Raw genomic sequence first — 22,640 nt, 5'->3', positions numbered from 1 at the left:
ATAAAATTTGAATTTGACAGTTGACATTATAGAAGACATCCAGAAATTGATTTATTAGTATAATATTTTAAGGGCTACACTCTCGTTACATTATTTAATACAATATTTACTATATATTTGAAATTTTATTTCATCGTAGGTGGAAGAGAGAAAATATCAAGAAATTAAAAAAAGAACATATAACCATATTAACAACTGCTATAAAACTTTTCTTTTTACAAAAACATAATTATTAATGATCAAACTCAAACTCAGACATGTAAAAAATTATAATTTTATAAAATATTTTTGCAATAGCGAATAATAAAAAACAAAAATTTGCCATTACGATGTGCGCATGTGTTGTCACTCCCATCTGCGCACTGCGTGAACTTCATGAATCGATACGCAATGGTATACATGAGATAAAAAGAATAATAGTGTTTCACATAATATACCTATTATTATCGATAACTATTGACTTAATAATTTCTATAGATCTAAAAAGGTAGCACTATCATACAATATAAATACTAGAATTTTGAAAATCTTTTTAAGTATTTAATTTATATATAAATTGTTGTCTACTCTACTTTTAAAACAAATCATAATTGTACAATACTTTAAATTAGTTAATAATTAATCTCAAGATAAGACTTGAGATCAATCCCATTGCCTTATTTACCATGCACCACCATAATTTCTCTCTTTTACTTCTCTTTCTAACACTGAGCAATTTTATTCTTCTATCTTTGTTTTGACCTTAAACTCTGCAGACTTTACTTTGTCATACACGTGATAAGTTACGGCTCTGATTTCTATAAATACACAAAATGTTATTAAGGGATATCGCGATTTCTTATGAGTGTTACTAGTAATATATTTTTGTATAATCTAAAGAAGACATCGTCCGTCATAATTCACATTGAATAAATGTATATATTCGATAACGAATAAAGCTTACGATCTCATATCTTAACCAGTGCCGACATAACAGTGATCATTATTTTTAATTATTACCAAAAGTGTATTATTTAAAAAATATACCTTTAAAAATCAATGTTATACAAAAATATGAAAATAAATAAAAAATATAAACGGTGAAAAATAATAATGTACTGCTAAGACGCATTGTATGACCATAGAACGTACAGCAGGTTCTAAATAGCAAATATTTATATAAATTTTGCACATATCACGAGCAATAAATAATCACAATGTAATTTGTAAAATATTTCTAAACATCAGTGTAGTGTTGCTTTAAGTGTGCATAAAAGGCTAGAAACATAACGATAACAGCCAAACATCCTTGCTTAAAGCTTAAGAATTGTGAGTAATGCTTTTTTTTATATTTAAGCTATGATCTTTTATAAACTGCGTTAAAATTAAATTATCTTTCTCTGTAAATATTGTGCATAATATTATTTAATTTGTATATTTATTTATTTTATTTTGCTCCTTGATCATTAAGAAAACCTAGAAAAAAATACGCTATAATTACACATTGCCCTCAATCATTACAAAATGTGATTCATCAATTTAATTTTTTTAACGAATAACTTGAAAATTACTTAATTTAAATTACAGCTTCCTGTGATTGTGTTTAATCTGTGTTAGCCTCGCTTTGTCTTGTCTTGACTTCTTCTCGCATGTTTATTTTGTTTATTTGCGTGATAAATATTGTAATTATAATGAAAATAAGTGCCTGATATCTTCTATTCGTTGTTAAATTTGAATTATTGCAATAAACCGTGAGTATTATAATATATCCGCTGCATAAAATCATATACGTCAATGTTTTAATTTCTATATAAATTCACGTATTTCGCTTATAGCATAGAACAATTGATTTGTTCATATAAAGATAAGTTATCAGTGTAAAAGCTAGTGTTAGAACTGAACAATATTATTGAAACTCAGCCGATACCGTTAAAATAGTGTTTTAATAGATTCTGTCAGAACTATTTTTTTGTGTATTCATCCGATATAAAAATTATATATTTTTTATGTCCTATTTACTGTTATTTTAAGTGTAAAATTATAAGTGAAATTAAATCGAAAATAATATATCTATGTTTGTGTAGAGTGTACAGATTTGTATTGTTATAAACAATCTGTTAAAAGATTTTTTAAATCATTGTCCACAAATCACGCAACGAAAGAAAAGAAAATTGAGTCATCGTAGTAAAATTACTCAATAGTTAATTTTCGAACATGTTACAATACATATCATACAACTAAAACAGTCATTACAACATATTTTTTTTTTTTTAATGGAATTTTGTCAGATATTTAAAAGTAACTATTAGCATTACTGACCTCTTGAACCTAAAAAAACGTCATTAATATAAGATTTTCATTGTTTGTATTTAAATTTCAAATTCAAGTCTGAAACAACATAATGTTCAATTATCCAAAACATATTAGATATCTGTTAGATAATGATAAACACACCTTAAAAACATTGGTAAATGTTTTCTATTTATATGACTTTCTCAATAGTACTATTTTTTTAAAATGTAGTACTAGATACTCTCATGTCTATATGATATTTTATTTTTAGCAAGATAACCAACAGTAGATACAATATCACATAAAAAAAATACATTTCAAAATTATGTTGGCAAAGATTCTACTATTTACATGTAGTATCACCATGGACTCACATTACACAATATATTAACGAAATAACAAACATTGATCAATCACATATTATGTGTAAATCATAACATATTTCAATGTTGAAAGATATACAAATTTAGTAATAGCATTGAGTATTGAAAATATAAAATAATGAAACCAATAAAATATACCATAAAATAAGAAATAAGCCCAAATAAAATTCTTTCTTTTCTGATTCATTATATGATATTACTGTGACAATGTCACCAATTCTGTTATAAACACATATAGTAAGGGTAGAAGTGGTCACAAATCCCCTCCAAAAATACAGCCATACTTAAAACAACAATGTGAAATATCACAAATATAAACATTTTCATATGCACAAAGTATGTACATAAAAGTTATAATCAAGCAGAAAATGTGTATGTATGAACTGCAAACATAATTGAATGAAATGGATTATCAGTTGATATTTTTTTACTTTTTAATAAAAAAAGCTGACATAAAATTGTATCTGTTTATGTTTACAGATTCTAAAATTGAACTAGTTTAACCAGAATCATTAAAAACTTGCTTTCTTAATAGGCCCACTTGATCAGAGATCACAATATTGTGGTAATATCCAATGATTGTACAGATTATTTACAATAATCACCTTTGACTAATTCTGTGGCCTGTTGATAAAAGATCCTATGTCAATAACCTTACTTTTGGTAATCGGAATAAAAACAATGAACAAATGTTTATTGTTTTATTCAATAAATGCCTTTTTCATAGTATTATGGATATTAGTAATGTCAAATGTATGTCGTTTTAGAAAATAATAATATAATTTACTTTTCTTATATTATGTCTCTTACATTCATATATATAAGTAAATCTCCTTATAGTTCCATATCCATACTGTAATCCATAAGACCTATTTAGCACATAGTATTAAATTTTATGAAGATATTTTGGTGTAAAACAGTATTCTATTTTATGTTATATCATATGCAGGTGGAATTTTGGACAGTAGTGTTGGTCTTGAGTACTACTTTTGATGTTACTTTGCATTGTTACATTCAAATTAAAAGTGAGTTACCCTTTGTAATTACTAGGCATATGGGAAATGTCATCTTAGAACCCATGCATTTATGGTGTAAGGAATGGTTAATATATGTAAAAGTGTAATAGTGAGGGTAGCAATTTACCAACTGGTGAGACAAATGTTGTTCTACCTTCCAATATATACTGAATACACTAAATGCAAGTTAGTACAACCAAAACAATCATTATTTTTTTGATACTCTGTATGCTGTTTTTGAATTTACCTTAAATTACAAATGTAAACGTCCAATACAACCATTTTTGTTTACTGCTTTTTGTTATTATTCATGTTTATAAGGAGGTTAACATAATAAATGAAACCTCTTTTCAGGATATTTTGAAATTTCCTTAAGGGTAACATAACAACTTTTGTATCACTCTAGTTACTTTTGTTAGTTTATAGAGATTTTTATTTTAATTTCGTATTAGAATTTCAATCCTATTCTAGTAATAAGTATAGAATACCAGAATAAAAAAAATAAAAATAAACATTTAAGTACTTCAAATCTTTACTCTAAATAATATGATAGTTATGAAATTGAGTATGTTTGTTAGTTACACTTTTATGATACTAGTCATACGCGGGTGATACCTCATTTTGAAAGTAGTTGAAATTAAAAGGGCGACTTCAATTACATTGAACAACATAAACCCATATCCATCCTCGTTACAAAGGATGACTATATGCCTGGGAATTTTATTAAATAATCGTTTTGTAATCCATTGCAACTATATTTAGATTGACATATATATTTTTGTACTATATAATAAAACGTCAAGGGTAAAACTTTTCAATATTTAAATTATTTTTTCAAAATGTTGTGTTTGGTCAAAACATTTACCAAATGCTCATTAAAAAGTTAGTGTTTTTTTTTATTATTAAACCGGTTTCTCTGGTAAGTATTGTTTATTTATTGTTGAAATTGATTGAAATATAAATTGTACTCTGTAAGTAATAATATTATATAATTAATTGAAGCACTTTTGTCCGTGCGAATTTTTTAAAACAGATTATTGAGACCTGTTTACTTAAAAATGCACCAAAATTGTTAAAATTAACGAAAAGATTAATTATAATGACTTTGATAATTCCCCAAACAGTCTTTGGCCACCCCCTTCTCACGCTTTTAAGAATAACTAAGATTTTATGTCCCCTCTGTCTACAGTTACACTGGCTAATGCTATTACTGCAGACTGCTAATACTGTTGTTTGGCGGTAGAATATCTGATGAGTTGGTTGTAGTTACACAGAGCCCTACCACTTAATCAATTAATCGAGTATTACATGTTGTGAAAAAGGAACCCTTGTCATTCGATTTTTAAAATTATATCTAGTGGAATTTTATTTAATACTATATAAACCGTTAAGTGTGATCGTTATAGAATGTTCTTGTAATAATTTTTAAATTGTTCATATATTATCGTTTATAAAATCGTCCGCCTACAAACGATTTATATTATTTCAAGGCCGTTCTAACGACTCGTTTACTTCATTTTACAATATCACTCGTTTCCAGTATTTCCATGTACACGGAGATTTCACTATATGTATTTTAATAACATCCTATTTGTAAGTTAAATTTAATTACGATAATTAGTTTTTCAAATGTACAGTCAGCATCGAAATTACATGTCACACTAAAATATTATCAGTGATCATAATTTATTTTGACGACCTCCAGTCGAGTGTGTATCCCGGCTTTCATCGGTACGCCAGTCCGAGGTCCCGGGTTCGATTTCCGGCCCAGTCGATTTAGAAAACATTCATTACTTTTCTACGTTGTCTTGGGTCTGGGTGTTTGTGGTACCGTCGTTACTTCTGATATTCCATAACACGAGTGCTATAGCTACTTACATTGGGATCAGAGTAATGTATGTGATATTGTCCAATATATATCTAAGTTAAGATCATCAATATGATTTAGAGTAAGTAAAACGAAATAATGAATTGTAAGCAGTTCAAATAAATAAGTTTCTATATTTATAGATAACTACAACATGCATAGATTTTCACTGAGCGTTTCGAATGCAAAATGAAATGAAATCTTAAACGTAAGACTCTAGTATCTTTCTAAGAACAATAATGAAACATCACAATGAGCTATCACCACAAGAGCCTCAAGTATAATATCGGAGTCTCCAATGACGCAATGTTTGAGAATATGTCGATATACATATTATTATGTAAATTATTATGTGACTATATTTACGTTTTTTTTTAATTACATAAGCAAGCAGGTTACGATGTATAAGGATTGATATAATGTAACTCTAAGCTACGTAACGATTTTTACTATATTCTAAATGATTACTGTCTGCGAATGAGGAAGCCCCCCCCCCCTTGATGGGGGGGGGGGGGGTGATTCAGGTTCTTAGGTCTGAAATACTTCTCCTAACTTGGTACTCTTAAAACGGCCCATTTTTCTTTCAAACAATCATCATCAGCCCTTTTTTGTCCACTGCTGGCTTTTTGTCCCCTCCAAGTGCACGCCACTGTGGTCTTTCTCCGGCTACTCGTATCCAGCTCCTCTCTGCCGTTTTACGACTTTCAAACAAGGTTCATAATTATTCCACCATGCTCTTCCAATACATGATACGCGATCTTCTAAATTATCTTAGATAACCCTATGAGCAAAAAAATCAAAATAAATTTTATTCAATTAGGCTTTTACAGGCACTCTTCAATCGTTAACAATTATATCAAGTGAAGCTACCACCGGTTTCGAAAGTAGATTCTGCAAACCGACAAGAAAATCAGCAGTAACTATTTTTATAAATTTAAAAATACAGTCATGTTAGTTAATTACACATGCATGTAATATACATATATTATAAATAGGTTACTAACTAACCTATTACCTAGTTACGCTGATTTGTTGGCGGATTATTCTACCGTTCATTCTAATCGAATTAAATACGGAACTTTTTGTTGCACTGTATGTGATTCTACGTTTACATAACCCTTGTCTTCGTTATTATATTATAATTTTAACGTTGTATAAATTACTAGCGACCCGCCCCGGCTTCACACGTCAAAAAATGTCAGTGTTCCTCTACTATGTTGTGCATGTACCACTACATATTATAAAACAAAGTCACCCAATCGCGTTTGTCGGTCTGTATGTTCGCTATAAGCTCTAAAACTACTGAACGGATTTTAATGCGGTTTGTACTAATAGACAGAGAATTCATAAGAAACGTTTATGTATATAGTTTATTATGGTTTTTGTGTAAATAAGTTGAAATGGAACGACATTTGTTAAACATGACGGAAAAAATATTAAAAAATCTTATGTCCACCCAAACGTAGCCGTGACAGGCCGCTAGTTATACATATAAACCTTCCCTTTGAATTAATTTATCTATTTAAAAAAAAGCTGCATCAAAATCTGTTGTGTAAATTTAAAGATCTAAGCATACATAAGGTCAGACTGCGGTGAGCGACTTTGTTTTATACTATGTAATGATAATATGGACAGCGATTTGGTTCACCTGTATTGTTTATATTTTATATGTTCGAGGATATTCTGTTATTATAAACAAAACACTAGTACATAGTTTTTAACCACTTGGCTGATGTGTGTTGTAGAAGGGATGTAGTTACACTGGCTCACTCACCCGTCAAACCGGAACATAACAATACTGAGTACTGTTATTTGGCGGTAGAATAACTGATGAGTGGGTAGTAGCTACCCAGACGGGCTTTCACAAAGTCCTACCACCAAGTATCTTGAATGCGTAACATAAAACATACATACACAATCATAATATTATTTATTATTATAATTGTTGCATTGCGTTTTTTTATTTATTCGTAAATTAATTTGCACTTAAGACAAATTGGAATACACAAGCAAATGGTATAATGTTAAAAGGCGGTCGTATTACTGAAGCATTTAACACGAACAAAGATATATTGACAACGTTAAAACCCATAAAAATGAGCTTAGCTGAGTTAAAACGTGGCGGATTTACAAATTTGCCGCTAGTAGGCTATACATTTTTTGCCGCCCCTACTGATTTTTGAAATTCAAACTAATTACATTTATTCTGTAATTACAGCTTTATGGTTTGTGTTCTATTAAGGACGATAGACGATTACATCGACTTTTTCCCGTTATTAGTATGATTATTAAATAGGTGATATTTCTGTCATTACTAGATTATTTTTCATATGCTATGTACATATAATAATAAGTATTTTTTTATTACTGTAAGATATAACAAATTTGCGCTAAATTTGCCGCCCCTCTACATAGATGTAGGCTAGGCCCCCTAGGCTCTAGCCTACATAGCCTATTGGTAAATCCGCCACTGTGTATCTAGAATATCCAAATAATATTCTTTTGTATACACATTTTTGTAGCCAACTGTACATTTAACTGTATCGAAATATTTTTTTTAGAGTAATGTTTATTATCATATGAATATTTTGCAGTATATGCTTATAGTATATTTTGTCGCTTATGCATCTATCTCGCTCATTTTCACCTTTCTCTTTCTTACGTAGTGTAATCGTTAATAGATATAAATTCCTTCTGCCTCTGTAAAACATCGTCTGGCTTAAACAACTTTGCTAAGAGCTCAGTATTTAATATTGTATGTATTGATATGTCATATGTTAATGTTGCAGATGTATCGCAATATAGTTCTTATCGACGCCCCGCACAATGGAGGAACAGGCGTGTTTGGTACGCACACGCTCCGACTCTGAGAGCTCTTCAAAACTGGGCAGCTTCGGGTCCATATCGCGCACGATGACTTACACGGAGACGAGACTTAGCGGTGACTATTTTTTTTGAGCACGCCAAATTTGAATGTTTTTTTTTTTTTTAAATGCGTCGCCTCAAATGGATTTGCATATTTCTAAAATTTTGACAGCTTAAAAAAATTGGCGCGAGTTTAGAATTCGAGTTTGGAAATTATTTTGAGCATTAAGTTTGAAAATTGGCACATGAATGTCACTTTTTAAGGTTTGTTGATAAGCTAGTATAGTACGACACAAATTGGATGTACCATCGGAAAATGCAATGAAATGAAAAACCGATTAATGTCGATTTAAACGACCAATTGAAATAGCTCCGTATCGCTCCATTCGACGCTATTCGTCGATACATGCAAATTAGGCGAATATATGATATTTCAAGTCATTACGTTTTTGTTAACATCATATTTACATGAGAATTAAATATGGATAATTTGGGATAGTGTACTCAATTCGAATGTGATCGGTTTTACGAATTTTGCCGATGCTACATCTAAGTTGTGTCGTACTATATATACAACAATAGTAATATTTTAGAGAGCTAGGAGATAATTCCTACCTTGTTAGCCATCTTTACATATGTAAGAAGAAACAGTTCGACTCTTTAGTTTATAACTACCAAAATACATTTTATATCTATGCATGTTGTCTAAATAAATTGTGTTAGACTTATTAGATTCTACAAATCATACACTTTTTTACTGGTTAAATAAAAAAAATGAAAATAAAACAGTACAAGGAAGTCAGTTTAATGAATGTCCTGTGTGGGTGATTGTGGACGGCTGGAGTATTCTCCGATACATGTACAGTCACCCAAATTCCATTTAAAGCTAAATGTAATTATATATAAGATTTACTAGCTACAAAACTACTAGTTTATTCAAGAGCCTATGCTCTTATATATAGTCTATGTCCTTTCTTGGAGTTCAAGTTCAGTGGTTTGGTCGTGAAAGAGCGACAGACACACAGATGGACAGATTTACTGTCACATTTATAATAATAAATATAGAATAGAGACAGTTGCCATACAATGACTTCACTGTTAAAAAGAAACTCTTCTTAAGACGAAACTACTCATGGACTCATCTTGCTGATCCATTCAAATTTCGAGCAGTTCCAGGGACCCGGGTGTAGGTTTAGGCAAATTTGGTAGCAAATAGGTAAATATATTGTTCTTAAAATAGAACAAAAGAAATACTTTTATTTGTCATAGAAGGCAATCATCCAATTCTAGGAAATACTTTAATTATATTTGAGATGGCCCTGTGGTTAGAACACGTGCATCTTAACCGATGATTTCGAGTAGCACCACTATATATATGTGCTTAATTTGTGTTTATAATTCATCTCGTGCTCGGCCGTGAAGTAAAACATCGCGAAGAGACCTGCATTTGTATAATTTCATCGAAATTCTGCCACATGTGCATTTCATCAACCAGCATTAGCCCAGCAGTGGGAAATTTACGGGCTGTTACTTCACTTTACTTTTTACTATAATTATAATACGCCTGGAATTAGTGACGGAAAATTCCGAGACACTTGTCACAAGTGTAGCGACCTTTCAGGTATCGAATAACATCGCGGCTTAATCGCGAAACGATTGATCGCACTTGTCGGATGAATTACGAACTCGAAACGGTTCTGTTACACAAAGTACAAATCGATTTAGACGAAGGAACTTTGCGTTGGAGAAATGCAATACTCTGTCTGGTGTCGCCTCGCTTTGAGAACGAGTTGGGACTTTGTTAAACTATTTCGTAAATGACAGTTCTCGAGTAAAGAAGCCTTCGTGCAGAATTTAGAATGAGTTTGACAAAGTCCAAGGGAAGTCACTTAGCGTCAGGTGGTCTATGACGTATTAATATAAAAAATGAAAAAGAACACCAAATACTTATCAGTTTAATTTTTTTTAATTTTAAAATGAAAGTTTTCGCATATATATGTGGTAGGACTTTTTAAATGTCCTTTAGGGTTGGTACCACCCATCATATATTCTACTGCTAAACAGCAAAGGACATAACATTTTAGCTCCTATGGTTTGATACCTTCATATGGCCCATTTGCTAGGACTAGTTAAGGAATAAATCGAACTGATAATATTTCGTCCCCAGGCACAGAGGGCGCTGGCGAGCCGGCCAACGCTACCAACATGACGAACATGCCGCCAGAAAACCCAGAAGGGAACGAAAGTGGCGAACTTCTTGATTACAACGACTCGAGTGTACTGGAACAGTTCCATGAAGATGCACTACGGCAGGTTAGTGAGTGTAGTGACAGTCAAAATCTGCCAGCTCATGATGTTTGACAGTTGGTGACGATTAGGAATACACTGCAAAAATAAACAGTTGATATAACATAGTAATAGCGTAGATCGAATTTTAATTAATTTAAGAAGTCACCTTCCGGACGTGTTAGGAGAACTTTGGCCAAGCTCTTGACTATTAATTAAAGTAATCACAGTCAAAGTTTGCCAGCTGAGGAAATGCCTTTTTGATGTTTGACGGTTGATCACGATTAGGAATACACTAGTAAAACAAACAGTTGATATAACATCGTAATGGCGTAGTTCGAATTTTAATTTACTTAATTTAAAACGTCACCTTGACGTCAGGATCTTTCAGGAAAATTTTGGCCAAGCTCTGACTATTAATTTAAAAAAAAAACTTGTTTTTTTTTTATTTGAAAAACTTGTTTTTTTTTTCTTTTGTAACCGTTTTATTTATACAAACCTTGTCCCATGTAGGTACGTTTAAATAAAAATATAAAAAGTAATTGTCAATGTCAAAAAATACAAATTAATTAACACTTTCGTTTAGCTCCAAGTATGATAATTAAAAAAAAAACTTGTGGAACATTACAGTGGCTTCTCGAAACACGAGTTGATAACCTCTGCGATTTTAGACTTCGTGTGTCTTGACCTAGTAGTGTTTTCGTATTCCAGGCTGGGTGTGGCCTGTCCCAAGCGCGCGTGTACCTCGCGGTGTGCCTGGCCGTCGCCGGAGCGTCTTTGGAGCTCGCGTCGATAGCCTTCGTCCTGCCCTCAGCGGAGATCGAACTCTGCATCTTACCGCACGAGAAGAACTGGCTCGGTACGTGTGTGAATAATTATTTATTTTCTGCAGTACAGTGGACTCCCGATGGATGGAGTGTGTGAAAGACGATATGGTTAGAAATGTTACTTGTGAGATGACGTCTGACAGAGAAGTATGGAAGGAGAAGACATGCTGCGCCGACCCCAAATAAAATTGAGAAAAGGGTAGGAGGATGATGATGACAGTGGACTCCCGATAATCTGGGCTCTGGCTAATTCTGCACCCTCTGTAATCAGACATGGCTATTAATTTGTACCACTAACTCATCAGATATTCTACTGCCAAATAGCAGTACTCAAAATTGTTGTGTTCCGGTTTTAAGGGTGAGTGGGTTAGTGTAACTGGCACAAGGGACATACCATCTTAGTTTCCAGGGTTGGTGGCGCATTGGTGATGTAAGGAATGGTTAATAATTCTTACAGCGCCATTGCCTGTAGTGACCACTTAGTGGCTCATATGTTCGTCCGCCGACTTATACCATAAAAAAGTTTTTCCTGAAAGATTTTTCAAACATCGAAGAAAATAAAGAGTATATGTCGTATATTATATCTTCTGCGTAGCTTACCGAAAATTGGATAGGAAAATCTTCATTGAATTTTAACTTAACACGAGTGCACTTTGAAACACATTACGATATATTTTTCGTAGCTCACCGTATTCAGGGAGGACAGTAATTCCTTATTGTATATAAATTTGATTGTAGAGATTTCGCGATGAACGAAAGTGTAATGTAAAGGGAATGGTTCCTCCAGTGCTGATCAGCATAATGGGCTGGTCGCTGGGCGCGGTGGGCTGGGGCGCGCTGGCCGAGCGCGGCGGGCGGCGGCGCGCGCTGCACTCGGCGCTCGCCGTCAACGCCGTGTTCGCAGCCATCGCCGCCTTCATGCCCACCTACGGCACCTTCATGATGGCCAGGTGAGCGCGCGCGGGGGCGCGGGGGGGGTGTCCGGGGCGGATAGTGCGCTGTATCGCGGTTGGCGCAGGTTCTGCTCGGCCATCGGCCATGATGGCCAGGTGAGCGCGCGCGGGGCGCGGGGGGCGCGGGTCGTGCACGGTGCGCTGTATGGCGGTGGGCGCAGGTTCTGCTCGGCGATCGGGTCGGGCGGCGTGCTGTCGGCGGGCTGCACGTACGCGGGCGAGGTGGCGGCGCGCGGCGTGCGCACGGCGCTGCTGGCGACGCTGGCGGGCGGCATGGCGGGCGGCGTGCTGCTGTCGGCGGGGCTGGCGCGCGCCGTGCTGCCGCCGACGGGCGAGCGCGCGCTGGCCGACAGTCGCGAGCACTTCAGCGCCTGGCACCGGTACCCTACACACGCATACCTAGCCCTATTGCTACCCTATTGCTATCACTATGGTTTTCTTCAAGGTCACCCAGCCAGTACATAGATGTGTGGAATCAGTTGCGTATATACGGGACTCATTAGTAGCCGGTTAGGGTGGGCAAGGCTTTCGATCGCGTATCTTTCGGAACTTCTTAATATAGACTACCCGGGAAATTATACAACCGGATCGAATTTTTGTCAGATCGGAGCATCAAGATCGTTGTCGATGAAGCATGCCCTAACAATAAATCGTCAATTCTGTTGTTCCATATAGCTGTTAAGCAAAGATTTCCTGACTTAAAGAGAAGGTTATTCGAGCCCAATTGATAGCCTAGGTTTCCAGAGTTCCATTCACGAAATCATTTATGAAATTTCAGTAGTATTCTTTGAATCTACAATTCTGAACTTACATTAGCTCATATAATAACGCCATCTTTCAGGTACTTGCTACTCTGCACGATACCAATCCTCGCGTCGCTGATCAGTTTGATATGGACGCAGGAGTCGCCCCGGTATCTGCTGGATGTCGGACGAGAGGTCGACGCCATGATGGTGTATCAGGTAAAATACTCCTTGTAAATAAATATGAGACAACATCACATACATTACTCTGTTTCCAATGTAAGTAGCGGAAGCACTTGTGTTGTGGAAATCAGAAGTGACGACGGTACCACAAACACCCAGACCCACATTACGTCCGTAATCCGTATACTCGTCACTACATATCTCGGCTATATTGTGCACTACTCACAGTTCTTGACTTATACATATTAATTTGTAATCCAACATTATTCCACTAAACTACTTATATCCATCTTAAATTGATTTCCAAAATACAAAGTAAGTGCATCCATAATAATAGTCATCGATTGTTTGGTTGAATTTATTTGTCTTTTGTCCTCTTGTCATCACTATCTTTAGTCCATACCAAATATAGTGTTAACTTTCGACGAGAATGTTTATTATAAATGTGTGTGTGTGTGTGCGTGTGCGTGCAGAGCATGCACGTGAGCAACCAGTCGCGCGTGTGCGGCGCGGCGCGCGAGGCGGAGTACCGTCTGGGCGAGCTGGCGCTGCCCGCCAAGCGCCGCCCGCCCGCGCTGCACCACGTGCGACACTCGCTCAAGATGGTAAATATCCCGAACGTTCTCGAATGTTCTCGAATGTTCTCGAATGTTCTCGAATGTTCTAGAAACATCCACACTATAGTCTGTTCGCGTTAAGAATGCAGTGAGTTGTCATTGTTTACCGGCCTGACTCCGCCCCCTTTGACCAATCAAATCTTTTCAAATTACAAAGTCAAGTTCACATTTAATTAATTATTACCTGATATTTTTATAATTTAAATTTAGTTTATTTATGTATTTATATTTATTTATTCAAGCTGTACACGTAATAATTAATGTAACCTATAGCTACTAGATGACGTTATGTCAAAATATGTAAATTTCTACATCGCGATGGCAAGATTCGCAAACGATTGTATATACCTAGTGTTAAGAATTTTGTTGATTAAACACCCCGATTCGATTTTTTACTTTAATGTGTATTTTTTAAATTCATTATACTTAGTCTTTAAAACAAATATAATTTGTTGGAATTTTAATACAAATATGCATACACCTTCACCCTGCTGTTAAAAAAGATTTGATTGGTCAGGGGGCGGAGTCAGACCGGTAAACAATGACAACTCACTGCATTCTTAACGCGAACAAACTATAGATTAGATTGTATGAACTTATACAAATCAAAAATCAACATATACTCTATTCGAGTAGGCTTTTACAAGCACTTTTGAATTGTCATTTAACAAACTATATTAAGTAAGATGATGTTCCGGAACCGGCAAGAACTCTGTACTTTTTTCAACATATCATAAAATGTTTTTAACATTAATTGCAGCTATTTGAGCGACATAATTGCTTGTAAGTGGTAGGTAATACCCCATTGCCTTGATTTAGTACCCTAAAAAAGATATAACAGCTTACCACAGCACAATTTCTCGAATATAATCTACTACTACTACTACTCAAAATCTGTGGTCAATAAAGTACAAAATCTATACCCATATGTGGACCAACCATAATTTGTTTACTTAATGGTGAAGTCTCCAAAATCAGATGTTGATACTTGATAGTAGTGTTTTTTTTTTGCATATATTCAATAATGTTATACCTCACCGACAGTTCTGGCAGGCGTTTTTCCAAATATTCTCGAGTACGTACAGAAATACGACGCTCTCATTGGCCGGGATGCTACTCTTCGCTGTTGCCATACAGGTAAGTTATTTTTAAAGGTTACTTATGTATAAAAAGTACATACTTACAAAGTAAATTCAAAATCTTATATTAAGTATCCAAAGATCACAAATAATTTACCACTTTTTTGGAAAGAACTGGAATTATATTTAAACTGAGAAAATTGGCAAAAGAAACACAGGGTTAATCAATAATAGCGTTTAAGGGAGTGTTAAGACAGATGCACGTTTTAAAAATTTAGTCTAAAATTAGAACCTGGGCGCAGATGCTCGAGAGTGTAATCACTACTTACAAAACTTTCAAACTTAGAAGTAATACTAAAAATGTCTCCTTTGGAATCCTGGCTTTATTGGTTTAGTCTGAATACAAAACCTCACTGGAAACCTAGTTTTATTGGTCTAGTCTAGACCTCAGGTTTTATTAATTTGGATAACTAACAATTACAATTACACTTATATATAGTACTAAATAAATATAAATAAGCATAAATCAATTAAGTTTAAAACCACTTAAAATTAAATCAAACAAATGACAACACAGATTAAAAATAAAAACAAAACAGAAAGCCATTAAAACAACGCCAATGAGGTTCAATATGATTTTCTTTTTTTTTTTTTTATTATAAAAACCCCTAAAATAACATCAATGAGGTTTAATATGAGTTTTTTTTTTTCAGTTTTATCTGTCGTCGTACATACCGGCGACGGTGATGAAGCTCGAGACGGAGGCGTACGAGGCTTCAAAGCAGACGATACAGAACGCGACGTACGATGGCGTGCACTACAACGAGACGCTCGAGAATATCGACTTTATCGACGTGTCGTTCCGGAACTGCACCTTCCGCGACATACTCATGTCGCACGTGCAGTTCGTCAACTGCACATTCGTCAACACGGCGCTGTCGAATATCAAGACCTCGTATACTGCCTTCCGAGGCGCCATATTCGTTAATAGCACGTAAGTTTGGCACGTTTGTTGCACAACAACAACAGCCTGTAAATTACCACTGCTGGGCTAAAGGCCTCCTTCTTCATTAAGGAGAGGGTTTGGAACATATTACACCATGCTGTTCCTGTGTTGGTGGAATACACATGTGAAAGAATTTCTATGAAAATTTGTCACATGCAGGTTTCCTTACGATGTTTTCTTTGACCGCTGAGCTCGAGATGAATTATAAACACAAATTAAGCACATGATTAATCAGCGGTGCCGGGGTTTGAGACCGCAATCATCGGTTAAGATGCACGCGTAACCATCTCGGCTCTTGATGGCAATGATTATCAAATCGTAGACACCGGTCTCATACTGTGTCAGGAACGTAATATGCAGGGTTGCCAATGCCTATTCACCTAATTCCCTAAAAATCTTAGCGAAATTCCCCAAATTGTTGGGAAAATAAATGTCCCAATTCCCCACAAATTCTCCACACAGAAATAAAGTAAAAAAAATCATGTTTCTGTATGTTTGTTCTTCATTTCCTAACAATAAAATCCAATTTTTGAGGTAAATTTCGTTAAATCAGACTAGTCATGCTTACTGACGACCTTTTTTTTTTGTCGTTGAATCAGACTATAGTCTTTATTAATGTCTGTATATTGTGTACTCGACTACAATTCGATTTTTGTACTAACTAAAAGACGATCAAGAACTGATCGTTTTGGTATAAAACGCATAACTATAAATTCCCCTCATTTACCCCACATGTGACAATTGCCACACTAATCCCCAATTGACTTACAATTCCCCGCAATTTGGGGAATTCCCCACACATTGGCAACCCTGGTAATATGTATGTAAGCTTTGTGTTAGTAGTTAGTAATTAATAGTTGAGTCGAAGGAAGTTGACTCAGTAAAAAAGATATTATATATTTTTTTAATGACATAAGAATTGTCAATTAATTTTAAAATATTGATTTAAGACATTCATGTTGTAAAAGTATTTATTTTTATTAATTAATGTTCATTTGGTCTCTGTTGTTTAAAAATTAAAGCAAGAACATTGCAATTGTCGATTCACTTTTTTAGGTTTGTAATCTAATGTAATGTAACTCAGCTTTTATTATTGTATTTTTTTTAATTGTAAAATTTATTTGTTACTAACAAAATTAAACTCTATTTATTATTGCTGTCGAAACGCTTGGCCCTTGGAGTAGTGGTGCAAAAAGCTTCATCAAAAGTATAACACCTCGCCTCATTGCCTCCACTGGTGGCAGGAGGGCTGGTTCGTTTTTTGCCCAGAGGATCGGAATTGCGATTCAACGGGGAAATGCTGCTAGCATTCTTGCCACCATTCCACGCGGTCAAGATTTATACAGTAACTAGTTTTAGTTCATATTTGTATATATATATTTAAGCATTTAATGATTTTAGATGAATCAAATTGTTTAATTTGAAAAATCCATCACCCTTATATGTATATCTCCGTGTGTCCGCAGCGTGATCGACACGGACATGGAGGTGGGTCGCGAGCTGGACGCGGAGTGCGTGCTGAACGCGAGCACGGTGCGAGGCATGCGCGGCGCATGCGCGCGGCGCGCCGACCTGCGCTGGGCGCAGCGCGGCCGCCTCGCCGAGCGCACGTACGCCGCGCACGCCGCGCTGCTCGCCGCGCCGCCGCTGGCGCTGCGACGGATGCACCGCCCGCCCGCGCACGGTGACCGAACGACACTGACATATTATGTATACAACAACAACAGCAGCCTGTAAATTCCCACTGCTTGGTTAAAGGCCTCCTCTCCCTTTGAGGAGAGGGTTTGGAACATATTCCGTCACACTGTTCCAATGCGGGTTGGTAGAATACACATGTGGCAGAATTTCTATGAAATTTGTCACATACATCTTTCCTCACGATGTTTTCCTTCACCGCTGAGCACGAGATGAATTATAAAGACAAATTAAGCACATGAATCAGCGGTGCTTGCCTGGGTTTGAACCCGCAATCATCGGTTAAGATGCACGCGTTCTAACCACTGGGCCATCTCTGCTCTTATGTATAGTACGACACAAATTAGATGTAGCTTCGGAAAATGCAATGGAATGAAATTAAAACCAATTACTGCCGATTTACACATCCAATAGAAATAGCTCCCTATCGCGCCATTCGACGCTATTCGTCGCTATAGATTCTCGCGTCAGAGAAAGCGTATGCTTGTAAATCGACGCGTCAAATTGACGAATATGTTAGGTTATATGATATTACAAGTTATTACGTTTGTGCAAAGATCATATTCGCATGAGAAATAAATATTGATAATTTGGGATAGCGTACTCAATTCGGATGTGATCGGTTTTACGAATATTGCCGATGGTACATCTAAGTTGTGTCGTACTGTACATACTATATCACGACGACGACCTCCGTGGTCGAGTGGTGTGTACACCGGTTTTCATGGGTACGCCACTCTGAGGTCCCGGGTTCGATTCTCGGCCGAGTCGATGTAGAAGTTTTATTAGTTTTCTGTGTCGTCTTGGGTCTGGGTGTTTGTGGTACCGTCGTTACTTCTGATGTTCCATAACACAAGTGCTTCAGCTACTTACATTGGGATCAGAGTAATGTATGTGATGTTGTCTCATATTTATTTATTATTTATTTTATTTATTAAATACCCCCATAACTGGAATTCATGCTGCGGTCCCATTGAATTACCTCTGTTAGTGGGACGAAGCAAGCCTCTATAACTGGGATTTGTTATTTTGTTTTATCATTACAATGACCTCTTACAAATGAGACAACAAGTGATTTTTTTACGCATAAACATCTGTAACTGAGATGACATTGTTTTGTATTTTTACTCGTATTCTTTTTCTACCCGCAAATTCCGCACTTAAATATGTATGTAATTTGTGGTATCAACGACTCCAAGTTTTAGTTTTGCTTTACTGTCCTAAAAGTGTTTATTTGCAAAATGTCAAAGCGCACCTCTATATCTGAGACAGGTATTTATTTATACCTGGGTGTCTGAGACACTAGGTTAGTGGAATACCTCTATAAGTGAAATAACATTGCAGGTCCCTTGAAGTTTCACTTAACCAGGTTTCACTGTACATATCTCAAACTCAAACTCAAACTCAAATATCTTTATTCAACATAGAAGCATTACACTTTCTTATTGATGGTCAATTGAAACACTACCACCGGTTCGGAAAGAAAATACCCTGACCTGAGAAGAACCGGCGAAAGAAACTCAGCGGGTTTTTTTTTTTTTTTTTTGTTTGTCTTATGTATTATGTAAATAAACAATTTAATATGAGATGAAATAGCCAGGAGGCGATCGTATCATTCCCAAGGTGTGCTATCGATCATAAACTCATTAATTGTATAATAACCTTTTACACACAAGCGTTCCTTAATAATTTTTTTAAATTTGGCAACAGAGGCATTTTGAACGCTTTCTGGGATCCTGTTGTAAAACCGTATACATTGCCCCACAAAGGAGTTACTGACTCTACGCAGTCGAGTAACAGGAGTAACAAGTTTGTGTTTGTTCCTTGTACCAATGTTATGAGTATCACATTTTCTCATGAAATCATTAATATTTTTTCGTACATACATAACATTAGAGAATATATATTGAGAAGCAACAGTCAATATCTTGATTTCTTTAAATTTATTCCTTAACGATTCTTTAGCTCCTAGGTTGTAGATTGCGCGAATAGCCCTCTTCTGTAGCACAAATATGGTATGGATAGCGGCTGCATTGCCCCACAGCACAATACCGTATGACATTATACTATGAAAGTAGCTGAAATATACTAAGCGAGCCGTATCAACATCGGTACATAATCTAATTTTTTTGACCGCGAATGCCGCAGAACTCAGTCTACTCGCCAATCCGTCAATATGAGGGCCCCATTGCAACTTGGCATCAACAGTAAGGCCAAGAAACTCAGCAGAATCAATTGGATCCATCGATTCCCCATTGATGAGTACATCGGCTTTTACATTTTGTACATTTGGCGTACTAAATTTCACAATTTTAGTTTTATTATTATTTAGTTTAAGATTATTTACGCTAAACCAATGTACTATATCAGCTATAGCATTGTTTACGTCGTCGTACTGTACCTGTTTTCTATTAATTTTAAAAACTAAGGAGGTGTCATCAGCAAACAATACTATATCATGTTTGTTCCCAACAAGAAAGGGCAAGTCATTTATATATGTGAGAAACAGAAAAGGTCCAAGAATTGATCCCTGAGGGACCCCCATACCAACTGAGACCCCAGGAGACCTTTTTCCTTTAACGTCAACCCTCTGAATTCTATTGTTAAGATAGGAAGTCAGAAGGTCGAGCGCACATTCTCTAATTCCATAGTGATAAAGTTTCCTGACCAGAGTCTCATGTTGAACACAATCAAAAGCTTTGGATAAGTCACAGAAAATCCCTAAGGCATCCCGTGACTCTTCCCAGGCTTCATAGATATTCTGAGCAAGCTGGGTAGGTGGTAGGTATCTATATCTGTACATATCTGTACTATACTATAGTATAGAAGTTTGAGTTTGAGTTTCAATCTCGTGAACGAGACATTCGTAGATAATGTGAAAATATCGAGCTCCAACGAATAAAAATAAAATAACTATAATCATATCAATAACTATAATAGTAACAATAACCATTTTAATTTAAAATATATATGAGTACATACTTTATATTAAGATTATGATATCAAACAAAAATAATGTTTAAATTAATTAAGTTTTATTAGCACGATGTATGTTTATCGACTTTAAATGAGAAATCTTTTTTTCAGTGATAATATGTGCGTCATGCATATTGCTGTCTCCCTCGCTCTACGTGGCGCAGAGCGAGACAGCGCTGTACATAGTGGAGGCGGTGTACGGCCTACTGATTATGATAATATTCTTCAGTGTCGCTGTTAAAGTACTCGACACTTACCCAGCTAACTTGAGGTGAGTTGTTTGACACTTTTTGATAAAAAAAAATATGTAATCATATATTTTTTTTAAGTTTATTAGATCAATGATATATTGATCTACTTCCAATGTCGTAATGATTGCAATTGAACGCATTATTTTTCGCTATATTATAATCTATCCAAATTAAACTGTTAGATTACAATCTTTCCAAGTAATGTGTTAAATTACAATCATATTTCGACAGTTTACTATCTTACGAGATAGATTGTTATTTTTTTTTTACAGTATAGTGATGGTAAGTGGTCACCATCACCCATAGGCAATGACGCTGTAAGAAATATTAACTATTCCTTACATCGTCAATGCGCCACCAACCTTGGGAACTAAGATGTCATGTCCCTTGTGCCTGTAGTTACATTCACTCACCCTTCAAACCGGAACACAACAATACTGAGTACTGTTATTTGGCGGTAGAATAACTGATGACCAGTTATGTTATGTTATATAATCTACTTCCAGGTGTACGGCCCATGGTCTGATCTTGTCCATCACGTACATGGCGGGAGCGGCCGTTCGAGGTATGGGCGAGTTTGGACCATTCGTCAGTTGCATACTGTGCGCACTCTTCGCTCTCACAGCCACTGCCTTCGCGACGCGCATACGGTAGAGCGAGACGGAGATATAGTTACCCACGTGTCAGACAAGGACGGTTATATCAATTGTCGAAATTCGAAAGTGACTAGAAAATGAGTGATTTATTAAGGTATGAAGTTTTAAAGTATCTTTAATATGGATTTACTATACGTTTATAAATGTTTTCTATTGGGTGCTTAGTTACATAGCTTTGTCTCTTTCTATCTCAACTATAAGATATTAGAAGGAGATAGCTTTGTTTAACTAGTTACCCTCTAAAGAACATTTATGGATAGCCGATAGGTAATAATGATTCCTCGGAACTGACATATTGATCAATTAAATAGCAATATTGTTGGCAATATTTATGTAATATGACAGAGTACTATAACTTTGCCATTCCTACTGAACAAAGAACCATTTCATTTAACATACATTACATAAATGATATATAATTATTATTAATTCAACCCAATTGTATGGAAGTGTACCGACCATGTATCAAAATAAAAAAATATATTTTACAGGGACAACATCTTCTAGAGACATTACATACTATGGGTTTCTTATCAAATCCATACTTTTCATTGATTCTGTAGGTTGAACATTTCTGTACAACACGAATTTATGTTAATTTAACCTTTAATTCTTATATAAATAGGGACTATAATACAATAAACAATGAAAGTCATTATGGAATGCGGAAAATGAGAACTAAAATTAAAAAAAAGAACAAAATAAACTTCCGTGATTATAATTAATATTAAACAATTAAAATAAATCGGAAATTTAAGACTAATTGGATTAAAATTTAAATATTATAAAAGTTTTAATAAAACTCCCACCGAAATTAACCTTAATAGTTAAACGAATTATTATTTAAATTAAAAAATATTAAAAAAAGTACTTTTTATTTGGTCCTTGGTCCTATAGTGGCAGAAGCCAGTGTTCTTATTCTGGATAATACAAAAATCCTTATTCTTACCTGATTAAAAAAAATGG

At 35.2% G+C, this 22,640-nt stretch overlaps 1 protein-coding gene across 2 annotated transcripts; it reads left to right on the top strand.

The window, feature by feature from the left end:
- The first annotated feature begins 762 nt into the window (after positions 1–762).
- Positions 763–22,095, top strand: LOC124541220 (synaptic vesicle glycoprotein 2A-like). Of its 2 annotated transcripts, none has more exons than XM_047119097.1 (13): positions 763–1,308; positions 8,327–8,478; positions 10,570–10,715; positions 11,400–11,547; positions 12,303–12,465; positions 12,630–12,848; positions 13,310–13,430; positions 13,868–13,999; positions 15,056–15,148; positions 15,804–16,084; positions 17,563–17,780; positions 20,879–21,038; positions 21,525–22,095. In XM_047119097.1, the coding sequence occupies exons 2-13, from the start codon at positions 8,364–8,366 to the stop codon at positions 21,670–21,672; spliced, it is 1,944 nt and encodes a 647-aa protein (XP_046975053.1). In that variant the 5' UTR covers positions 763–1,308; positions 8,327–8,363; the 3' UTR covers positions 21,673–22,095. The 2 variants fall into 2 exon arrangements, with proteins under 2 accessions (XP_046975053.1, XP_046975052.1); XM_047119096.1 differs by lacking the exon at positions 763–1,308 and adding an exon at positions 1,576–1,730.
- Positions 22,096–22,640: the final 545 nt, after the last annotated feature.

Source organism: Vanessa cardui, chromosome 27 (assembly GCF_905220365.1).
Source record: "Vanessa cardui chromosome 27, ilVanCard2.1, whole genome shotgun sequence".
In the NCBI taxonomy this organism is placed as follows: Eukaryota; Metazoa; Arthropoda; class Insecta; order Lepidoptera; family Nymphalidae; genus Vanessa; species Vanessa cardui.
This window is presented reverse-complemented; position numbering and strand designations above follow the sequence as displayed.